This window comes from Tachypleus tridentatus, chromosome 9 (assembly GCF_004210375.1).
Source record: "Tachypleus tridentatus isolate NWPU-2018 chromosome 9, ASM421037v1, whole genome shotgun sequence".
In the NCBI taxonomy this organism is placed as follows: Eukaryota; Metazoa; Arthropoda; class Merostomata; order Xiphosura; family Limulidae; genus Tachypleus; species Tachypleus tridentatus.
This window is the reverse complement of record NC_134833.1, coordinates 167,435,010-167,454,891: the sequence shown is the minus strand read 5'-3', so window position 1 is coordinate 167,454,891 and position 19,882 is coordinate 167,435,010. Positions and strand designations below refer to the sequence as shown.

General features: G+C 35.7%; 1 protein-coding gene across 1 annotated transcript in view; it reads left to right on the top strand.

The window, feature by feature from the left end:
- Window positions 1–19,882, top strand: part of LOC143227573 (nesprin-1-like) — a 65,376-nt gene that overhangs the window by 42,714 nt on the left and 2,780 nt on the right. The window contains exons 8-13 of the mRNA XM_076459002.1: window positions 417–534; window positions 12,372–12,568; window positions 12,896–13,015; window positions 13,221–13,415; window positions 18,209–18,451; window positions 19,381–19,439. Coding sequence (XP_076315117.1) covers window positions 417–534; window positions 12,372–12,568; window positions 12,896–13,015; window positions 13,221–13,415; window positions 18,209–18,451; window positions 19,381–19,439 — 932 coding nt within the window. The remainder of the gene's footprint in view (window positions 1–416; window positions 535–12,371; window positions 12,569–12,895; window positions 13,016–13,220; window positions 13,416–18,208; window positions 18,452–19,380; window positions 19,440–19,882) is intronic.

The window sequence follows — 19,882 nt, the reverse complement described above, 5'->3', positions numbered from 1 at the left end:
GAAGGTTTCATATATCAGAAGATTTGAATACATAGCCACTGAATAAATGTAAATATGATTTTAGGAAAATTGTGATTTGCGTAACAGAAATATTCATAAATATGGAACTCCTGATGAACTGTTAAGCTACTCTGTGTTAACATAAACAACTCTATGATATTGGCAGAAATCAAATGAGTCTTATTATTCTAGTTCTCTTAAAGATTAATGTTTTGCTCCATTGTTTCTTTTAAGTAAGGAATATTGAAAGCATTTCAAATTGTAGATTTTAAAGACCCATGCTTTTACTACCATTTATCAACTCTTTGACAAATTGTGAATATTATATATTCCATTCAAGGCTGTAATCTTTTACAAAATTCCTATTTAATTGGACTTGTGTCAGACACCAAAGTAAAAACATTAATTTATTACAGTCCAGACTGATTGCTGCTTGCCGATCAAGCATTGACGTTTTAATTTACCTGACAGAACAAGCAGAGGATAATCCATTACTGTACAATCTAACCAGTGAAATGCAACACTGTGCTAAAGGTAAGCCACAATCTCACGAAAACTCAGTTTAATTCTGACGAGTAAAATACAGAATCATACCAAAGTTAATTCACAATGTCATATAATTGTAGCACCAGATTAAGACCTGTATAGGCCCTAAGCACTAAAAACATTATAGTACCACATATATATATATGTAATTTAAATTTAAAACAATACTAAACCATCAAATAAATTTTTATCTTTTGAAATGAAACAAAAAAACTTAGATTTAATCTGAAATTGAAGTAGCTTCTTTCTAGATTTTCTGATTGCAAAATCATGGATAATTTAATCGATTGCTGAGCCAACAAAGCACATCTGTTTCTATACACAGTATGGAAAGTGAAACAAGTTTGTCTTGACACTTTGTTGTTTTCTGGGGTTTTTATTCTTTTCCACTAAGAAAAAGAGCATCCTGTGAGGCAGTTGGAAATCATCAACCTTAGACAAATACATAGTGTACATTTGTAAATACACACTGGGGTGTCATGTATACACATTGTAATCATCAACCTTAGACAAATACATAGTGTACATTTGTAAATACACACTGGGGTGTCATGTATACACATTGTAATCATCAACCTTAGACAAATACATAGTGTACATTTGTAAATACACACTGGGGTGTCATGTATACACGTTATATCACTGGGGTGTCATGTATACACATTGTAATCATCAACCTTAGACAAATACATAGTGTACATTTGTAAATACACACTGGGGTGTCATGTATACACGTTGTATCACTGGGGTGTCATGTATACACGTTGTATCACTGGGGTGTCATGTATACACATTGTAATCATCAACCTTACACAAATACATAGTGTACATTTGTAAATACACACTGGGGTGTCATGTATACATGTTGTATTACTGGGGTGTCATGTATACATGTTGTATCACTGGGGTGTCATGTATACATGTATCACTGGGGTGTCATGTATACACGCACTGCTGGGGTGTCATGTATACATTATCAGCTGGGATGTCATGTGTACATGTTGTATAACTGGGATGTCATGTATACATGTTGTATTGCTGGGGTGTCATGTATACATGTTGTATTGCTGGGGTGTCATGTATACATGTTGTATAACTAGGATGTCATGTATACATGTTGTATAACTAGGATGTCATGTATACATGTTGTATCACTGGTATGGCACATATACACGTATCGCTGGAATGTCACGTATACACGTATCGCTGGAATGTCACATATACATGTTGTATCACTGTGGTGTCACGTATACACATTGTATCACTGTGGTGTCACGTATACACGTTGTATTGCTGTGGTGTCACATATACACATTGTATTGCTGTGGTGTCACGTGTACACATTGTATTGCTGTGGTGTCACGTATACACATTGTATTGCTGTGGTGTCATGTATACACGTGTCACTGTGGTGTCATGTATACACGTTGTATCACTGGGGTGTCATGTATACACATTGTAATCATCAACCTTAGACAAATACATAGTGTACATTTGTAAATACACACTGGGGTGTCATGTATACATGTTGTATCACTGGGGTGTCATGTATACATGTTGTATCACTGGGGTGTCATGTATACATGTTGTATCACTGGGGTGTCATGTATACACGTATTGCTGGGGTGTCATGTATACACGTATCGCTGGGATGTCATGTGTACATGTTGTATAACTGGGATGTCATGTATACATGTCGTATTGCTGGGGTGTCATGTATAAATGTTGTATTGCTGGGGTGTCATGTATACATGTTGTATAACTAGGATGTCATGTATACATGTTGTATAACTAGGATGTCATGTATACATGTTGTATAACTAGGATGTCATGTATACATGTTGTATCACTGGTATGGCACATATACACGTATCGCTGGAATGTCACATATACACGTTGTATCACTGTGGTGTCACGTATACACATTGTATCACTGTGGTGTCACGTATACACGTTGTATTGCTGTGGTGTCACATATACACATTGTATTGCTGTGGTGTCACGTGTACACATTGTATTGCTGTGGTGTCACGTATACACATTGTATTGCTGTGGTGTCACGTATACACATTGTATTGCTGTGGTGTCCGCGGATACCGCGTGTCACTGGTGTCACGCGATACACGTTGTATCACCGGTGTCATGCATACACGTTGTATCACCGGTGTCATGCATACACGTTGTATTACCGGTGTCATGCATACACGTTGTATCACTGGTGTCATGCATACACGTTGTATCACTGATGTCATGCATACACATTGTATCACTGGGTGTCATGCATACACATTGTATCACTGGTGTCATGCATACACATTGTATTGCTGTGGTGTCATGTATACACGTTGTATCACTGGTGTCATGTATACACGTATCACTGTGGTGTCATGTATACACGTTGTATCACTGGTGTCATGCATACACATTGTATCACTGGGTGTCATGCATACACATTGTATTGCTGTGGTGTCATGTATACACGTTGTATCACTGGTGTCATGTATACACGTATCACTGTGGTGTCATGTATACACGTTGTATCACTGTGGTGTCATGTATACACGTTGTATCACTGTGGTGTCATGTATACACGTTGTATCACTGTGGTGTCATACTTACACGTTTTATCACTGTGGTGTCATACTTACACGTTGTATCACTGTGGTGTCATACTTACACGTTGTATAACTGTGGTGTCATACTTACACGTTGTATAACTGTGGTGTCATACTTACACGTTGTATCACTGTGGTGTCATACTTACACGTTGTATCACTGTGGTGTCATGCTTACACGTTGTATAACTGTGGTGTCATGCAGATGATTGTAACTGTGCTTCTCCTGTTTCATTAAATGATAAACAGTGGAACTGTTGTAGTTCTCCACAGAGATTCATGTTCAAATCAACAGAGTATAAATGAACTAACATTTGGGAACCTTGTGTTTATCAGATAAATTGTTTATAAAATAAAACCTGCTGGATATTTATCTGTACACTTTATCTCTCCTCTTTACATGAATTTAAATTGCATCAGTTATAGCGTAGTAAGTAGATACTGATGTTTGCTTCAGTATCATGCAAGATATATTTTGATATGTCCTCAAATCTTTCAAAATCATTCCATAAAATGTGTAAGTGGTCTGCTAATGATTGATAGAGGTCTGCACATGCTTTGAAATCCAATTTCTTTCCTTGGATAACTTCACTTGTGCTGTGAAAATGGTCAACATGAATACAAACTGTAGTTCTGGCATCTTAGTGAGAATGGTCAACATGAATACAAACTGTAGTTCTGGCATCTCAGTGAGAATGGTCAACATGAATACAAACTGTAGTTCTGGAATCTTAGTGAGAATGGTCAACATGAATACAAACTGTAGTTCTGGCATCTCAGTGAGAATGGTCAACATGAATACAAACTGTAGTTCTGGCATCTCAGTGAGAATGGTCAACATGAATACAAACTGTAGTTCTGGCATCTTAGTGAGAATGGTCAACATAAATACAAACTGTAGTTCTGACATCTTAGTGAGAATGGTCAACATGAATACAAACTGTAGTTCTGGCATCTTAGTGAGAATGGTCAACATGAATATAAACTGTAGTTTTGGCATCTCAGTGAGAATGGTCAACATGAATATAAACTGTAGTTTTGGCATCTTATTTTCTGCCTCTTGTATAGTTTCTCCCTTTTGCAGTTGGTTTCAGCCATACTTTCTAATGCATCCAAAATCTTTGAGTAGGACTCCACGATCACACCTGTTGCCACTGAATGTGCCTCCCAGTGAGTATCAGAAAGAGATTTCAACACACAATCATTGCTCAAATATGTTTCAAGAAGTACCTATTGGGGCAGAGAAGTATGTACAAAGTAACTGGACTTTGGAGAAAAAACTCACTGTTGCTGGACAACAATCGACAGCACTGTGGCCACCAAGTTTGAGAGAGTGTTCAGCACATGGTACGAATATGACATATTTGTTTTGTTTTAAAATCTACTTTTGCATTTTGTTATAATATCCTGACATGTTGGCAGCATTGTCATAGGGTCGACTTCTGCACTTTGGGAAATTTATTTTGTAAACTTGGCACAGATAATGCAGTTCTTGATTTTCCATTTCTTCACCACTGTGTCTTGTTAAATTAAGGAATGTTATAACTGGTTTTTCATCTGTGGGGTCAAAAATCTTAGAATAATACTCAGTTAATCAATATGTGAAAGATCGGGTGTAGAGTCAACAGATAAATTATAGTGCCCAGCAGTACTTATTTCATCTACAATAGCTGAACAAACTTTGTCACTTGTTAGACCAATGAGTTTGTCTCAGTGTCTTGAATAAGTATGATGGATTATGTTTGCCAACATTTCCATATTTTGAGATATGGCCTGATAAAAATGAGTCAATCTGAGCTACAAGCTCCAACAATCCCAAGAAATTTCCATCTGCAATAATCCAGATATCTTCTTTGATCTCCAGAAAGGCAGAATACATTCAACTAATGTCGGAATAACAACTAAAACCCATTGGTGTGGATTCCTGTATGTGGTGAGGGGACCTCCTAGGGAAGGTTCTGTTCTTTCAGTTTACCTCCTCTGGGATCTAAACATCCATCCATGTGTTTGCTGTGCATGGTGACTCATGAAGGGGAGGAAAGGATCCTGGTGGTTGAGGGGTCCAATCCTAACATACCACTTTGGCCTTGAATTCCTGCAGACAGGCAGCCTTGAGGTGGCCCCTCTTGGGTCAACTGGCTGGTCCACTTGGGCTAGGGTCAACGAAGTACTAGTGTTGGATGTTCTCAGCCGATGTTGTGGACATTGTATCTGATTCTGTTATTTGGATATATTGCTCATGAAACCCTGGCATTGCTGCAGTGTCCTTGTTTGACATTGTAGTGCAACCCTTCATAGGGTTTCATGGTGGGTGGTGTCAGTGGGGACTGAAATTTCCTTTTTTTTATTATGGATCCCTCAAATAAAAGCTTAAATAAAATAGTGAAAAACAGTCTGTAGGTAAACGACCACATCTTGAAGATTCTGAGCAGCAATCTTCAACATCTATAACACCTGTTGTACCTCATTTTCTTATCCTACATTCTCTTTCAGACAAACCTTTAGGGCTAATGTCTTCCTTTTTCACTCAGAACACAGTAAACTCCTCTTGCATTCAAAGGCAATTGGGGACATACCTATTGAGGTTACACCTCATGCTACTTTGAATTTATCATGGGTAGTTATTGTTGGGAGGGATTTGAAGAATATTCCTGAGTCGGAGATTCTCGCTGATTTCTCCACTCAAGGAGTTTCTGCAGTGAGTTGTATCTCCACTCACAAAGATGAAATTACGATACTGACCAGTATCCTTGTTCTGACATTTACATCACCATGTCCACCTTCCACTATTATGGCAGGTTATCTTAATTGCAGGGTACAGCCATACATTCTAAACCCTCTCTGATGTTTCTAGTGTCAGTGGTTCAGTCACTTGATGACGTCATGTCGTGGCTCCTTGATGCGTGCTTGTTGCAGTGGCAAGGACCATGATGCCCACTAGTGTGAAACGGACCCTCATTGCATCAATTGCAATAGCTCTCACCTGTCCTACTTTTGTTCTTGCCCTAAATGGTTGGAAGAAAAAGAGGTGCATCATTTGAAAATGATTCATAACATAACTTATTCTGAGGCTTGAAAGTTGCTGTCCACTACTTCATCTCGGACTTATGAAACGGCACTTCGTTTCACAACTACAGTGGGAGTGCAGACAGTTCTCTCGGTGCCTCCAAAAGAATTGTTCTCAAAACAAATGAAAAGTCTTTTGACTTCCATGGTTAAAAAAGTTGATGAATTAACTTCAACACGAATTTCTGTCCCTAACATACATTCCAACAAATCCAAAGATCCCCTTCCTTTGGTTCTGGGCATTTCCTCTTCTTCTCCCACTCCAAGATGCAAAACGATCATTTGTTCACGTCCTCAGTCGCTGGAATCCCCTTCCAACAGCAAAGACCCACCCAATCAACCCAGGACAGGATCAAAGGGTTCTCCACCCAATTCGCGTACATGTAAATAAAAATGACCACCTTGATACAATGGAACTGTCAAAGTTTACGTTCTAATCTGGATGACATCAAGATACTGATTGCTTTCTACCATCCTGTATGCCTTTCCTTACAGGAAACATTTCTGAAACCTGTCAATACAGTCACCTATCGCTGGTTTCCTTTGTACAGAAATGACAGGCTGGGAGATGGGTGAGTGTATAGAGGGGTGGCACTGTTAGTTGATCAGCATGTGCCCACCTTGTCTTTGCCACTCAACACACCCTTGGAGCCCATAGCCATCCATGTTTCCTTGGGTTGTATCATAACTGTTTGTTCTCTCTACCTGTCGCTTGGAGAGACATATGATCAATCAGACCTTCTCCCTTTTCAATCCTGGGGTCTTTAATGGACATCATCTCCTCTGTAGAAGTGCTGGTATTGATAGGAGGGGTCGCTCCATAGAGCATATTCTCTCTGATCACAACCTTTTTCTTTTCAATACTGGTTCTTCTACTTATTTTCATGCAACTAGTCAGTCCTTTACTGCTATTGATCTTTCAGTTTGCTCCCCTTCATTATTCTCCCATTTTTCATGGAGGGTTGACAATAATCCATGAGGCAGTGATCATTATCTTATAATTTTGAGTGAGACTAGCCATGGTCGATGCCACCCGACCCGTATGCCCTGGTGGAAGCTGGATCACGGAAATTTGCCCTCTTTCACTACTCTTGTGGAACATGATCCTGACACCTTCTGTAACCCATCAATAGATGACTGCGTGGCAGTAGTAACTGACTGAGCAGCTGCTCAATGTATTCCTAAAACCTCGACATGTTTTCTACTATATCCTCATCCACAGTAGAATCTTGCCTGCAGCATGGCATGGAAGGCTCAAAAACAGTCCTGGGATACTTTCTGTAGATATTCCACATTCTCAAACTGCATCCCTTTCCAGTAGGCCTGTGCACATGCTCAGTGGGTAAGACGTCAAAGCCAGAAGGAATCTTGGATTAAATTCACAACCAGCATATCTTCTACCATCAGTACCAAAGTTGTATGGGACAAGATTCGAATGTTCAGTAGGCAATATAATTCTGTCTCCCTGTGACAGATACTCGGAGCATTGCTGATACTCTAGGTGAAAACTTTTGTTGGGTATCTAGCACTTCTGCTTTTTCCTCCACCTTCTTAGCAATCAAGACTCAGGTAGAGTGATCACCTCTTTCCTTTCGAGCTGATTGTCTCTGTGACTATAATCATCCCTTTACACTGGTGGAACTCAAATTGGCCCTTCATCGGTCTAGCAGTACATTGTTCAGACCTGATGATGTACACTATGAAATGCTGTACCATCTATCTCCTGCTTCTCTTGCCATTCTTCTGATTGTTTCAGCCAGATCAGGCAAGAGACTGTTTTACCTGATGCCTGGCACCAGGCTATTATCCTACCTTTCTCACGTCTGGGAAGGATCCCAAGATTCCTTCAAACTACCATCCATTTCCTTTGTTAAACTTTCTCTGTAAGACATTAGAGAGGATGATTAATGCTTGTCTTTTTGGTTCCTCAAATCAAACAACTTCCTCTCACCGATGACAGTGATCCATCAGGGACCACCTGATTCGACTTGAAATGTCAGTCAGAGAAGCCTTTCTCAAATGACATCTTGTATCAATATATGGAGGTATGGCATTTTGTGAGACCTCCATGTATATGGGTTACGTGGTCATTTACTCATTTTTATTAAAAATCTCACAATGGACAGAGATTCCAAGTTCATATGGGTTCAACACTTTCCTGTTCTTTTCTATAGGAACTAGAGTACCTCAGGGCTGTACTTTTGCGTGTCACACTTTTCAGTATAAAGATTAATGCCATCACTGAACAACTCCCTCGTACTTTTGCAAAAGGGCTCTTTGTCGACGATGTTCACATCTCATGTCAATCGTCTAACATTTAAATCATACACTAGTTTCTGTTTATTTATGTGTAATGATATGTTTCAGTTGAGGTTTTAGTATGTAGGTCAAGTGTGTTCACATTGAAATCATACACTAGTTTCTGTTTATTTATGTGTAATGATATGTTTTAGTTAAGGTTTTAGTATGTACGTCAAGTGTGTTCACATTGAAATCATACACTAGTTTCTGTTTATTTATGTGTAATGATATGTTTTAGTATATATGTCAAGTGTGTTCACATTGAAATCATACACTAGTTTCTGTTTATTTATGTGTAATGGTATGTTTTAGTTAAGGTTTTAGTATGCACGCCAAGTGTGTTCACATTGAAATTATACACTAGTTTCTGTTTATTTATGTGTAATGATATGTTTTAGTTGAGGTTTTAGTATCTACGTCAAGTGTGTTCACATTGAAATCATACACTAGTTTCTGTTTATTTATGTGTAATTATATGTTTTAGTTAAGGTTTTAGTATGTACGTCAAGTGTGTTCACATTTAAATCATACACTAGTTTCTGTTTATTTATGTGTAATGATATGTTTTAGTTAAGGTTTTAGTATGTACGTCAAGTGTGTTCACATTTAAATAATACTCTGGTTTCTGTTTATTTATGTGTAATGATATGTTTTAGTTGAGGTTTTAGTATGTACGTCAAGTGTGTTCACATTGAAATCATACACTAGTTTCTGTTTATTTATGTGTAATTATATGTTTTAGTTAAGGTTTTAGTATGTACGTCAAGTGTGTTCACATTTAAATCATACACTAGTTTCTTTTTATTTATGTGTAATGATATGTTTTAGTTAAGGTTTTAGTATGTACGTCAAGTGTGTTCGCATTTAAATAATACTCTGGTTTCTGTTTATTTATGTGTAATGATATGTTTTAGTTGAGGTTTTAGTATGTACATCAAGTGTGTTCACATTGAAATCATACACTAGTTTCTGTTTATTTATGTGTAATTATATGTTTTAGTTAAGGTTTTAGTATGTACGTCAAGTGTGTTCACATTGAAATCATACACTAGTTTCTGTTTATTTATGTGTAATGATATGTTTTAGTTGAGGTTTTAGTATGTACGTCAAGTGTGTTCACATTGAAATCATACACTAGTTTCTGTTTATTTATGTGTAATGATATGTTTCAGTTGAGGTTTTAGTATGTAGGTCAAGTGTGTTCACATTGAAATCATACACTAGTTTCTGTTTATTTATGTGTAATGATATGTTTTAGTTAAGGTTTTAGTATGTACGTCAAGTGTGTTCACATTGAAATCATACACTAGTTTCTGTTTATTTATGTGTAATGATATGTTTTAGTATATATGTCAAGTGTGTTCACATTGAAATCATACACTAGTTTCTGTTTATTTATGTGTAATGGTATGTTTTAGTTAAGGTTTTAGTATGTACGTCAAGTGTGTTCACATTGAAATTATACACTAGTTTCTGTTTATTTATGTGTAATGATATGTTTTAGTTGAGGTTTTAGTATCTCGTCAAGTGTGTTCACATTGAAATCATACACTAGTTTCTGTTTATTTATGTGTAATTATATGTTTTAGTTAAGGTTTTAGTATGTGCGTCAAGTGTGTTCACATTTAAATCATACACTAGTTTCTGTTTATTTATGTGTAATGATATGTTTTAGTTAAGGTTTTAGTATGTACGTCAAGTGTGTTCACATTTAAATAATACTCTGGTTTCTGTTTATTTATGTGTAATGATATGTTTTAGTTGAGGTTTTAGTATGTACGTCAAGTGTGTTCACATTGAAATCATACACTAGTTTCTGTTTATTTATGTGTAATTATATGTTTTAGTTAAGGTTTTAGTATGTACGTCAAGTGTGTTCACATTTAAATCATACACTAGTTTCTTTTTTATTTATGTGTAATGATATGTTTTAGTTAAGGTTTTAGTATATGCGTCAAGTGTGTTCAGCATTTAAATAATACTCTGGTTTCTGTTTATTTATGTGTAATGATATGTTTTAGTTGAGGTTTTAGTATGTACGTCAAGTGTGTTCACATTGAAATCATACACTAGTTTCTGTTTATTTATGTGTAATTATATGTTTTAGTTAAGGTTTTAGTATATACGTCAAGTGTGTTCACATTGAAATCATACACTAGTTTCTGTTTATTTATGTGTAATGATATGTTTTAGTTGAGGTTTTAGTATGTACGTCAAGTGTGTTCACATTGAAATCATACACTAGTTTCTGTTTATTTATGTGTAATGATATGTTTCAGTTGAGGTTTTAGTATGTAGGTCAAGTGTGTTCACATTGAAATCATACACTAGTTTCTGTTTATTTATGTGTAATGATATGTTTTAGTTAAGGTTTTAGTATATGCGTCAAGTGTGTTCACATTGAAATCATACACTAGTTTCTGTTTATTTATGTGTAATGATATGTTTTAGTATATATGTCAAGTGTGTTCACATTGAAATCATACACTAGTTTCTGTTTATTTATGTGTAATGGTATGTTTTAGTTAAGGTTTTAGTATGTACGTCAAGTGTGTTCACATTGAAATCATACACTAGTTTCTGTTTATTTATGTGTAATGATATGTTTTAGTTGAGGTTTTAGTATCTACGTCAAGTGTGTTCACATTGAAATCATACACTAGTTTCTGTTTATTTATGTGTAATTATATGTTTTAGTTAAGGTTTTAGTATGTACGTCAAGTGTGTTCACATTTAAATCATACACTAGTTTCTGTTTATTTATGTGTAATGATATGTTTTAGTTAAGGTTTTAGTATGTACGTCAAGTGTGTTCGCATTTAAATAATACTCTGGTTTCTGTTTATTTATGTGTAATGATATGTTTTAGTTGAGGTTTTAGTATGTACGTCAAGTGTGTTCACATTGAAATCATACACTAGTTTCTGTTTATTTATGTGTAATTATATGTTTTAATTAAGGTTTTAGTATGTACGTCAAGTGTGTTCACATTTAAATCATACACTAGTTTCTGTTTATTTATGTGTAATGATATGTTTTAGTTAAGGTTTTAGTATATGCGTCAAGTGTGTTCGCATTTAAATAATACTCTGGTTTCTGTTTATTTATGTGTAATGATATGTTTTAGTTGAGGTTTTAGTATGTACGTCAAGTGTGTTCACATTGAAATCATACACTAGTTTCTGTTTATTTATGTGTAATTATATGTTTTAGTTAAGGTTTTAGTATGTACGTCAAGTGTGTTCACATTGAAATCATACACTAGTTTCTGTTTATTTATGTGTAATGATATGTTTTAGTTGAGGTTTTAGTATGTACGTCAAGTGTGTTCACATTGAAATCATACACTAGTTTCTGTTTATTTATGTGTAATGATATGTTTTAGTTGAGGTTTTAGTATGTACGTCAAGTGTGTTCACATTTAAATCATACACTAGTTTCTGTTTATTTATGTGTAATGATATGTTTTAGTTGAGGTTTTAGTATGTACGTCAAGTGTGTTCACATTTAAATCATACACTAGTTTCTGTTTATTTATGTGTAATGATATGTTTTAGTTAAGGTTTTAGTATGTATGTCAAGTGTTTTCACATTTAAATAATACTCTGGTTTCTGTTTATTTATGTGTAATGATATGTTTTAATTGAGGTTTTAGTATATACGTCAAGTGTGTTCACATTTAAATTATACACTAGTTTCTGTTTATTTATGTGTAATGATATGTTTTAGTTGAGGTTTTAGTATATATGTCAAGTATGTTCACATTTAAATAATACAATAGTTTCAGCAATGTCAAGGTAGATGCATCATGTAAACTTAATAGATTTTAATAACTTATTTCAGAAGAAATCCAGAGATGGCAAACCTTGCAAACACTTTATGTCAGTAAAGACCATCAACAACAGCAGGAAAAGCAACAGTTTTTGTCTGATTTAACACTTCTGGAACAATGGTTAGAGCAGGCAGGAAGTCAGCAACATTCCTGGAAAACAATGACAGAAGGTTCCATGGATTTAGTACCAATGACACTTAACTTAAAGGTAGGGATATCGTTTAAAGGTCTGACACATTTTATTGAACATTTGTTGTTCAATGAGGAGACCAGTTAGTTACTTGTTAAACAGAGATTAATTGTTTATGAAACCAGTTGGACGTTATATGAAACTTTTCGTTTATAAAACTAGTTAATTGTTAAACAGAAACTTGTTGTTTATGAAACCAATCAGTTGTTAAACAGAAATGTAAAATTTGCATCAGTATTATCTTTTCTGTGATTTATTTTTATTAAAATTTCACTACATATATAATTACTTTTTTTTTTGTTCACTTGCCTGTTTGTTAAATGTGAAAACTTCATTGTTCTTCAGGATTTCCAGGAAGACCTAAACTACCACACAGGAATACTTTCATCCTGGAAAACAAAGGAACAAAAACTTGTGTCATCTGGAACTGAAGAGAAACAGAAAAAACTCGGAGACCGACTTGAGGTAGACATTAAAATGTAATAACTACAGTTTGCAGATAGTCTTTTAAAATTCAGGATTTTGTAAGTGTTTTTACTTATCTGTGTTATAGCCACGTGTGTTATTTGTTAACTTTTCTTGAAAAGACTAGGATTGTTATATAAAACTATATTCATGATTATTTAATACAAATTAGATATCCATGCACAGAATTTCTTTTCTCTTGCAGTCTCTCCATTCTCATTGGGAAAATGTTTGCCTAATAGCATTGCAGCATTTCAGTGAAATACAAGAAGCTGGACTTAATAAAAACAGTGAACTCCTCGCATGGTTAAGGGAAACTGAAAAGCAGCTTTCTGAAATGAAACTAGATGAGAGGACAAGAGACAAAGATATCATTTCAATCAACTACAATAAACTTTTGGTAATTTTGTGAATAATATAATCAATGTAATGCTAAGGATGTGAGATGTGTCAGCTGCTCTAAAGTAATGTTCCTCTGCTCCCGAATTACATAAAATGACATTTGTGGAAGTTACTTTGACAGGTATTAACTATTGAACTGCTAAAGTGTTTTTTGATGCCAAAATTTGTTTCTTTACCCACAGTTTTGACCTGAACCTGAGATACAATAACCTTCTAAAAATTCACACCTTCCCATAAAAGTGTTATGTTGTTTGAACATTTTTTTTCAGTTTTCAAGTATTTGTTACATCAAACGATACCAACCTAACTTAGTAAGTGATGACACTTCATCTTAACTTTACACTGGATACATGTCTGATAGTTAACCCTATCTATATATTGTTTCTTATTGGCTGGCTGTCTACCAACCTAGGTGATGACACTTCATCTTAACTTTACACCAGATACATGTCTGACAGTTAATTCTATCTGTATATTGTTTCTTATTGGCTGGCTGTCTAGGTGATGAAACTTCATCTTAACTTTACACTGGATACATGTCTGATAGTTAATTCTATCTGTATATTGTTTCTTATTGGCTGGCTGTCTAGGTGATGAAACTTCATCTTAACTTTACACCAGATACATGTCTGATAGTTAACTCTATCTGTATGTTGTTTCTTATTGGCTGGCTGTCTAGGTGATGACACTTCATCTTAACTTTACACCAGATACATATCTGATAGTTAACTCTATCTATATATTGTTTCTTATTGGCTGGCTGTTTAGGTGATGACACTTCATCTTAACGTTACACTGGATACATGTCTGATAGTTAACCCTATCTGTATATTCTTTCATACTGGCCATCTGTTGTTTGCTCAGCTTACTTTTTGCTGAAACACAATTTCTTGTAATTCAAGTATTTTTCTATTTCTTTGTATTTGTTACTGAATACATCACACAGGGATTCTTCAGTAATTGTGGGTCTGAACTACTTAACCTAAGAATATCAGACCACAAAGTTGGCATAGATTGTATGATACAGTTTTCACTGGTTTGATCTTTAGTCGACAATAAAATGCTTCTAGAGTTGGAACAGGTAACAACCAGAAAAGCTGGCAGTATAGAACGTATTTATTTTTTATACTAAATTAAGACTTTTGTGAACTTTTCTTTGCCTTTAGTGTTATACATATTGTTAAAAGAAGTGCACACATTGTTTACCAACATCAGACTCTGATGTCCAGGTAATCAGTCATTTGTATTGTCTGGATGCAGAAAAGACAACTAAACTGGTACTTCTGTGGCCCCTCAGTGTGGATTCCTGTACATGGTGAGGGGACCTCTCAGGAAGGTTCTGTTCTTTCCGTTTACCTCCTCTGGGATCTTAACATTCACCCTGCGTGTTTGCTGTGAGTGGCAACCCATGAAGGGGAGGCGAGGATCCTGGTGGTTGAGGGGTCCAACCCTAACACACCACATTGGCCTTGAATTCTTGTAGATGGATAGCCTTGGGGTGGACCCCTTGGATCAATTGCCTTGTCCACTTAGACTAGGGTCAACTAAGTACCAGTGTTGGAAGTTTTCAGCAGGTGTTGTGGACATTGTATCTGATGCTGTTGTTTGGGTATAGTGCTCACGAAACCCTGGCGTTGCTGCAGTGTCCTTGCTTGACATTGTAGTGCATCCCCTCAGAGCTCCATGGTGGGTGGGGTAAGTGGGCACTGATATTTTCTTTTTCCTATGGATCCTTCAAATACAAATTTAAATAAAATAGTGAAAACAGTCAATAGGTAAGCGACCACATCTTGAAGATTCTGATCAGCAATCTTCAACATCTGTACCACCAGTTGTACCTCATTTTCTTATCCTATGTTCTCTCTCAGAGAAATCTTTAGGGCAAATGTCCCCTTTTTTATTCAGAAGGGACTGGAGGGACTTGCTGACTCTCCAAAGTCAGTAAAGAAGCTTCGATCTGGAGACATATTGGTTGAAACATCCACATCCCAACACAGTGAACTCCTCTTGAATTCAAAGGCAATTGGTATATACCTGTTGAAGTTACACCTCATACTACTTTGAGTTCATCACAAGGAGTTACTGTTGAGAGGGGTTTGAAGAACATCCCCGAGTCTGAAATTCTTGTTGGTTTTTCCACCCAAGGAATTTCTACAGTGAGGCGTATCTCCACTTGTAAAGATGGAGTTACATGGCAGACTGATATCCTCTTTCTGACATTTACATCACCACGTGAACCTGCCACCATCAAAGCAGGTTATCTTAATTGCAGGGTATGGCCATACGTTCCAAACCTTCTCTGATGTTTCCAGTGTCAGCGGTTTGGTCACTCAAAGACGTCATGCCATGGTTCCTTGACATATGCTCATTGTGGTGGCAAGGACCATGATGCCTGTGATGAGTGTGAAGCAGACCCACATTGTGTCAGTTGCAATGGCTCTCACCCATCCTACTTTTGTTCTTACCCTAAATGGTTGGAAGAAAAAGAGATGCAGTGTTTGAAAATGATTCATAACATTACTTATCCTGAGGCTCGGAAGTTGCTGCCCGCCACTCCATCTTGGACATATGCTGCTGCACTTTGTTCCACAATTAGAGTGGGAGTGGAGACAGATCTCTGTGCCTCCAAAAGAATTGTTCTCAATACAAATGAAAAGCCTTTTAACTTCCATGGTTAAAAAAGTTGATGAATCAACTTCTACATCCATATCTGTCCCTTCCATACATTCCAATAAACACCAAGATCCACTTCCTTTGGTTCTGGGTACAGGCATTTCTTTGGATACATCTTCTTCTCCCACCCCAAGATGCAAACAATCATTTGTTCGCATCCTCAGTCACTGGATTCCCATTCCAACAACAAAGACCTTCCCTATCGATCTAGAACAGGATCCAGGGAGGTCAATAAACCTCCCCCACATAAGGACAGTAAGGAAAAGCGATGTGGTCGTAAACAGAAGGGTTCTCCAGCCAATTTGCCTACACGTCTTTAAAAATGGCCACTTTGATACAATGGAACTGTTGAGGTTTACGTTCTAATCTGGATGACATCAAAACACTGATTGCTTCCTACCATCCTGTATGTCTGACTTGATTAGTTCTCAACTGGCCCTGAAATTGTTTCATGTTAGTTCACACCCTGTTTTTGCCGATATTCAAAACCGACTGGCCACATTTCTTTAACATCTACTTCTATCCAGTTTTTCTGGATACCAGCGTTGGTATTCACAGGAATGAGTGTGCAGACACGGCAGTTAAATCTATCTGCTCTGGTACTATCACCGCTGTGCCTGTTCCATACATGAACTATGGCCCTGTATTCAAGGCTCAGCTCTGTGCCAGCTGGCAGTTGACTTGGAGTGAGAAACGTGAAAGCAAGCTTTTCCAAATAAAACCCTATATTGGACTTTGGCCATCTTGCTTCTGTAAGGATCGGAAAGAGGAAGTTGTTTTAACTAGACTATGCATTGGTGACAGTTTTTTTACTCATTGTTTTCTTTTATCTGTAACTGATGCATCAGTGTGTAGTTTGTGTGACATTCAGATCACAATAAGCCACATTTTACTTTCTTGCTATCATTATGACTCTCAACGTCGGCACCATTTTAAAAATGTTCGGTCCCAAGGTTTATCTGTAACATTGGACAGTGTTATTGGTGATGGTGACACTGTCCACCTTGATAAAGTTTTAGTTTTTAAAGGTCATTAATCAAAACAAATGTCATTTAAGTTTTTAATTTATACAGTAAACCTTTTTAATGTGATTCCCTTTTAAGAATCACAGTCTCTCTAGTTCGATTTGAAATTAGAAAATGGCTGTAACATTAAATAACTCAACACCAGGACTGGAAAGGCCAACTTCAGGCAATTGACGCTGCTGTTATAATAATTAAAATTTTATGTCTTTTAAAACTTTTATTATTTTTTGACAATGTCCATGAGGACACATAACTCTGAACCAGGACTGGAAAGGCCAACTTCAGGTGACTGCTGGTGGTTCTTGTACTTACCTGTTAGTCTACCTGGTAGGTTATGATCATTACCATTTTGCTATAGAAAGTCCTTTATAACTTCTCTTAACATTGTAGACTAGATGTCAACATTGGTTTTATGCTGTTTATGTTTTTAAGTGCTGTTTTGTTTTACCTTCATTTCCTTTTATAAATTTTACTACATTTACTATACTTTTATCTTTTTACTGAATGTTTGGCACAGATAGCCTAGCTGCTTTGTCCCATAAAACACTAAATCAACCAACCAACTTCTGTGGCACACTTTTCCAAGTTTCCATCTTTCAGGCCTCCTTCTCTGAAAAGTGTATTTTCTGGATCTGGTTTTTAACCTTTGGCTCAGCATCTAACACCTTGATTCATTAGTACTGTATGTCATACTAACAGATGAAGTGTGACTCCAGATTCTTTATCCAAGAACAACAGTAAAATTTGGACAGATTAACTCAAAATGTTAAGTACAAATATAGATGTAAGAGATATCTTACACCCAAGAATGTTTAATAAAAAACAGATAAAATAGGATAGAAAAAATATCCAACAAAACAAAGTTTTACCTCTGTTAACTTGGTTTCATCAGCCAATGATGCCAATTTAACAGCTTCAAAATGTTATTTTTTAGATATTTTTTCTATCCTATTTTAACCAGTTTTTATCTTTACAAAGGTTAATTGTGTCTTAACTTCACCATTTTAAAAAATCTTCTATTACACTTCTGCATAGTATTGAATATCTTTGTCTACAAGTGATGTGTGTATGAATCTAGTAAAACCATTTGTAGGAAATCAAACAAGAAGTAAAATATCGGGAATACATTCTACAAGAACTGCAGCATTCTGCACTGATATTATCTTCAGAACCTTTCACTCCAAGAGGTGAAGAACAGCTTTTTACAGCCAGTGTCACCTATGAAAACCAAGGCTTAATTCACCAGGTTGGAGAAACCTCAGAAAGATTTGCTAACCTACAACACATGTGTGATATCCATGTGGATCTCTTGAGAAGTATTCAAGATGAAGAGATTGTAAGTTTTGGAGATACCAAGCATAAGGATAAGTGACTTTAGATAACACAGTCAAATATAAATATTACACAAGCCATATTTTTATATACAAGGATAAGTGACTTTAGATAAGACAGTTATATATAAATATTACACAAGTCATGTTTTTATATACAAGGATAAGTGACTTTAGATAAGACAGTTAAATATAAATATTACACAAGTTGTGTTTTTATATACAAGGATAAGTGACTTTAGATAAGACAGTTAAATATAAATATTACACAAGTCATGTTTTTATACATAAGAATAAGTGACTTTAGGTAAGACAGTTAAATATATATATTACACAAGTCATGTTTTTGTACACTTTAACATTTGACACCATTTTTGTATTAACGTGCAACATTCTTGTTCATTCTTTCACCTCAGATGTGTTGTGATTACTAGCTCTGTTACCAATGTCAGCATTTCTACAGTCTTTATGGTTGATAGTTTTAAAGCACATTTGTATTGAAATAATTTCACTTATTAATAGTTCCTGCAACATTGATTACTTTATTTATTTCTTTGTATGGAAAACTTGCACCATATATATTTCACGTGTTAACCACTTTGCTTCTATGTTTGGCTATCTTTATGTTGCATGATTTTTCTGGAGTTATTTAAAATTCTGGGTTTTAATGCATTTTTCTCAGTGCACTGCTTTCAGTAACTATTGAAAAGATGGTTTACTCAGTTTTCACTGTTAAACTAAATTTGATTTATAAAGTCCTTTCTTTTGGCTAGTTACTGAACACACAGCTACCTTTAAGTCTTTTTGTTTCAAGTTTAAACTGGTGAGGGTGTATGTCTAACAAGAAACAAGTAGTAAACCATCTTGCCTGCATTGTTTGAGACGTTAGTGAGTTATGCACAAAACAAACGTTTATGTTTATTTGTTTTCATAGCCTACCACTGGAGGTGCTATAGTTGAAGGGGCCAGCTTATGGGATGCTGATAAAGAAGTGTATGTGTTGTATTTTGCATTTTTTGTGTTATTTATTAAAAAATAACTGTTACACATTGCACAATGTCCATAAAATAAATTGATTTTAATATATAATGTTCTGTTACTCTGCACCTAACTTCAAGTAACACACGCAGACTAACAATTTATATTATAGTATATATTAGACAAGTTAACTGCTTTGAAGTGATGTATGTCATTAAAAAGTTGAATAAACAGGTATTTTAAAATTACAGTTATTTTATCACTTGTCTAGAGTTATGTTGGTTACTTCTATATCACTTCTCTTAATGTAACTTAGGTTACTTCACTGTCAGTTGTCTAGTGTAACGTTGGTCACTTCTATATCAGAACCTTCATGTTACCTCGACTGTTTTAGTGTCAGTTCTCTTATGGTCACTTCACTATCAGTTCTCTGATGTAACTTTGGTTCCTTCACTATC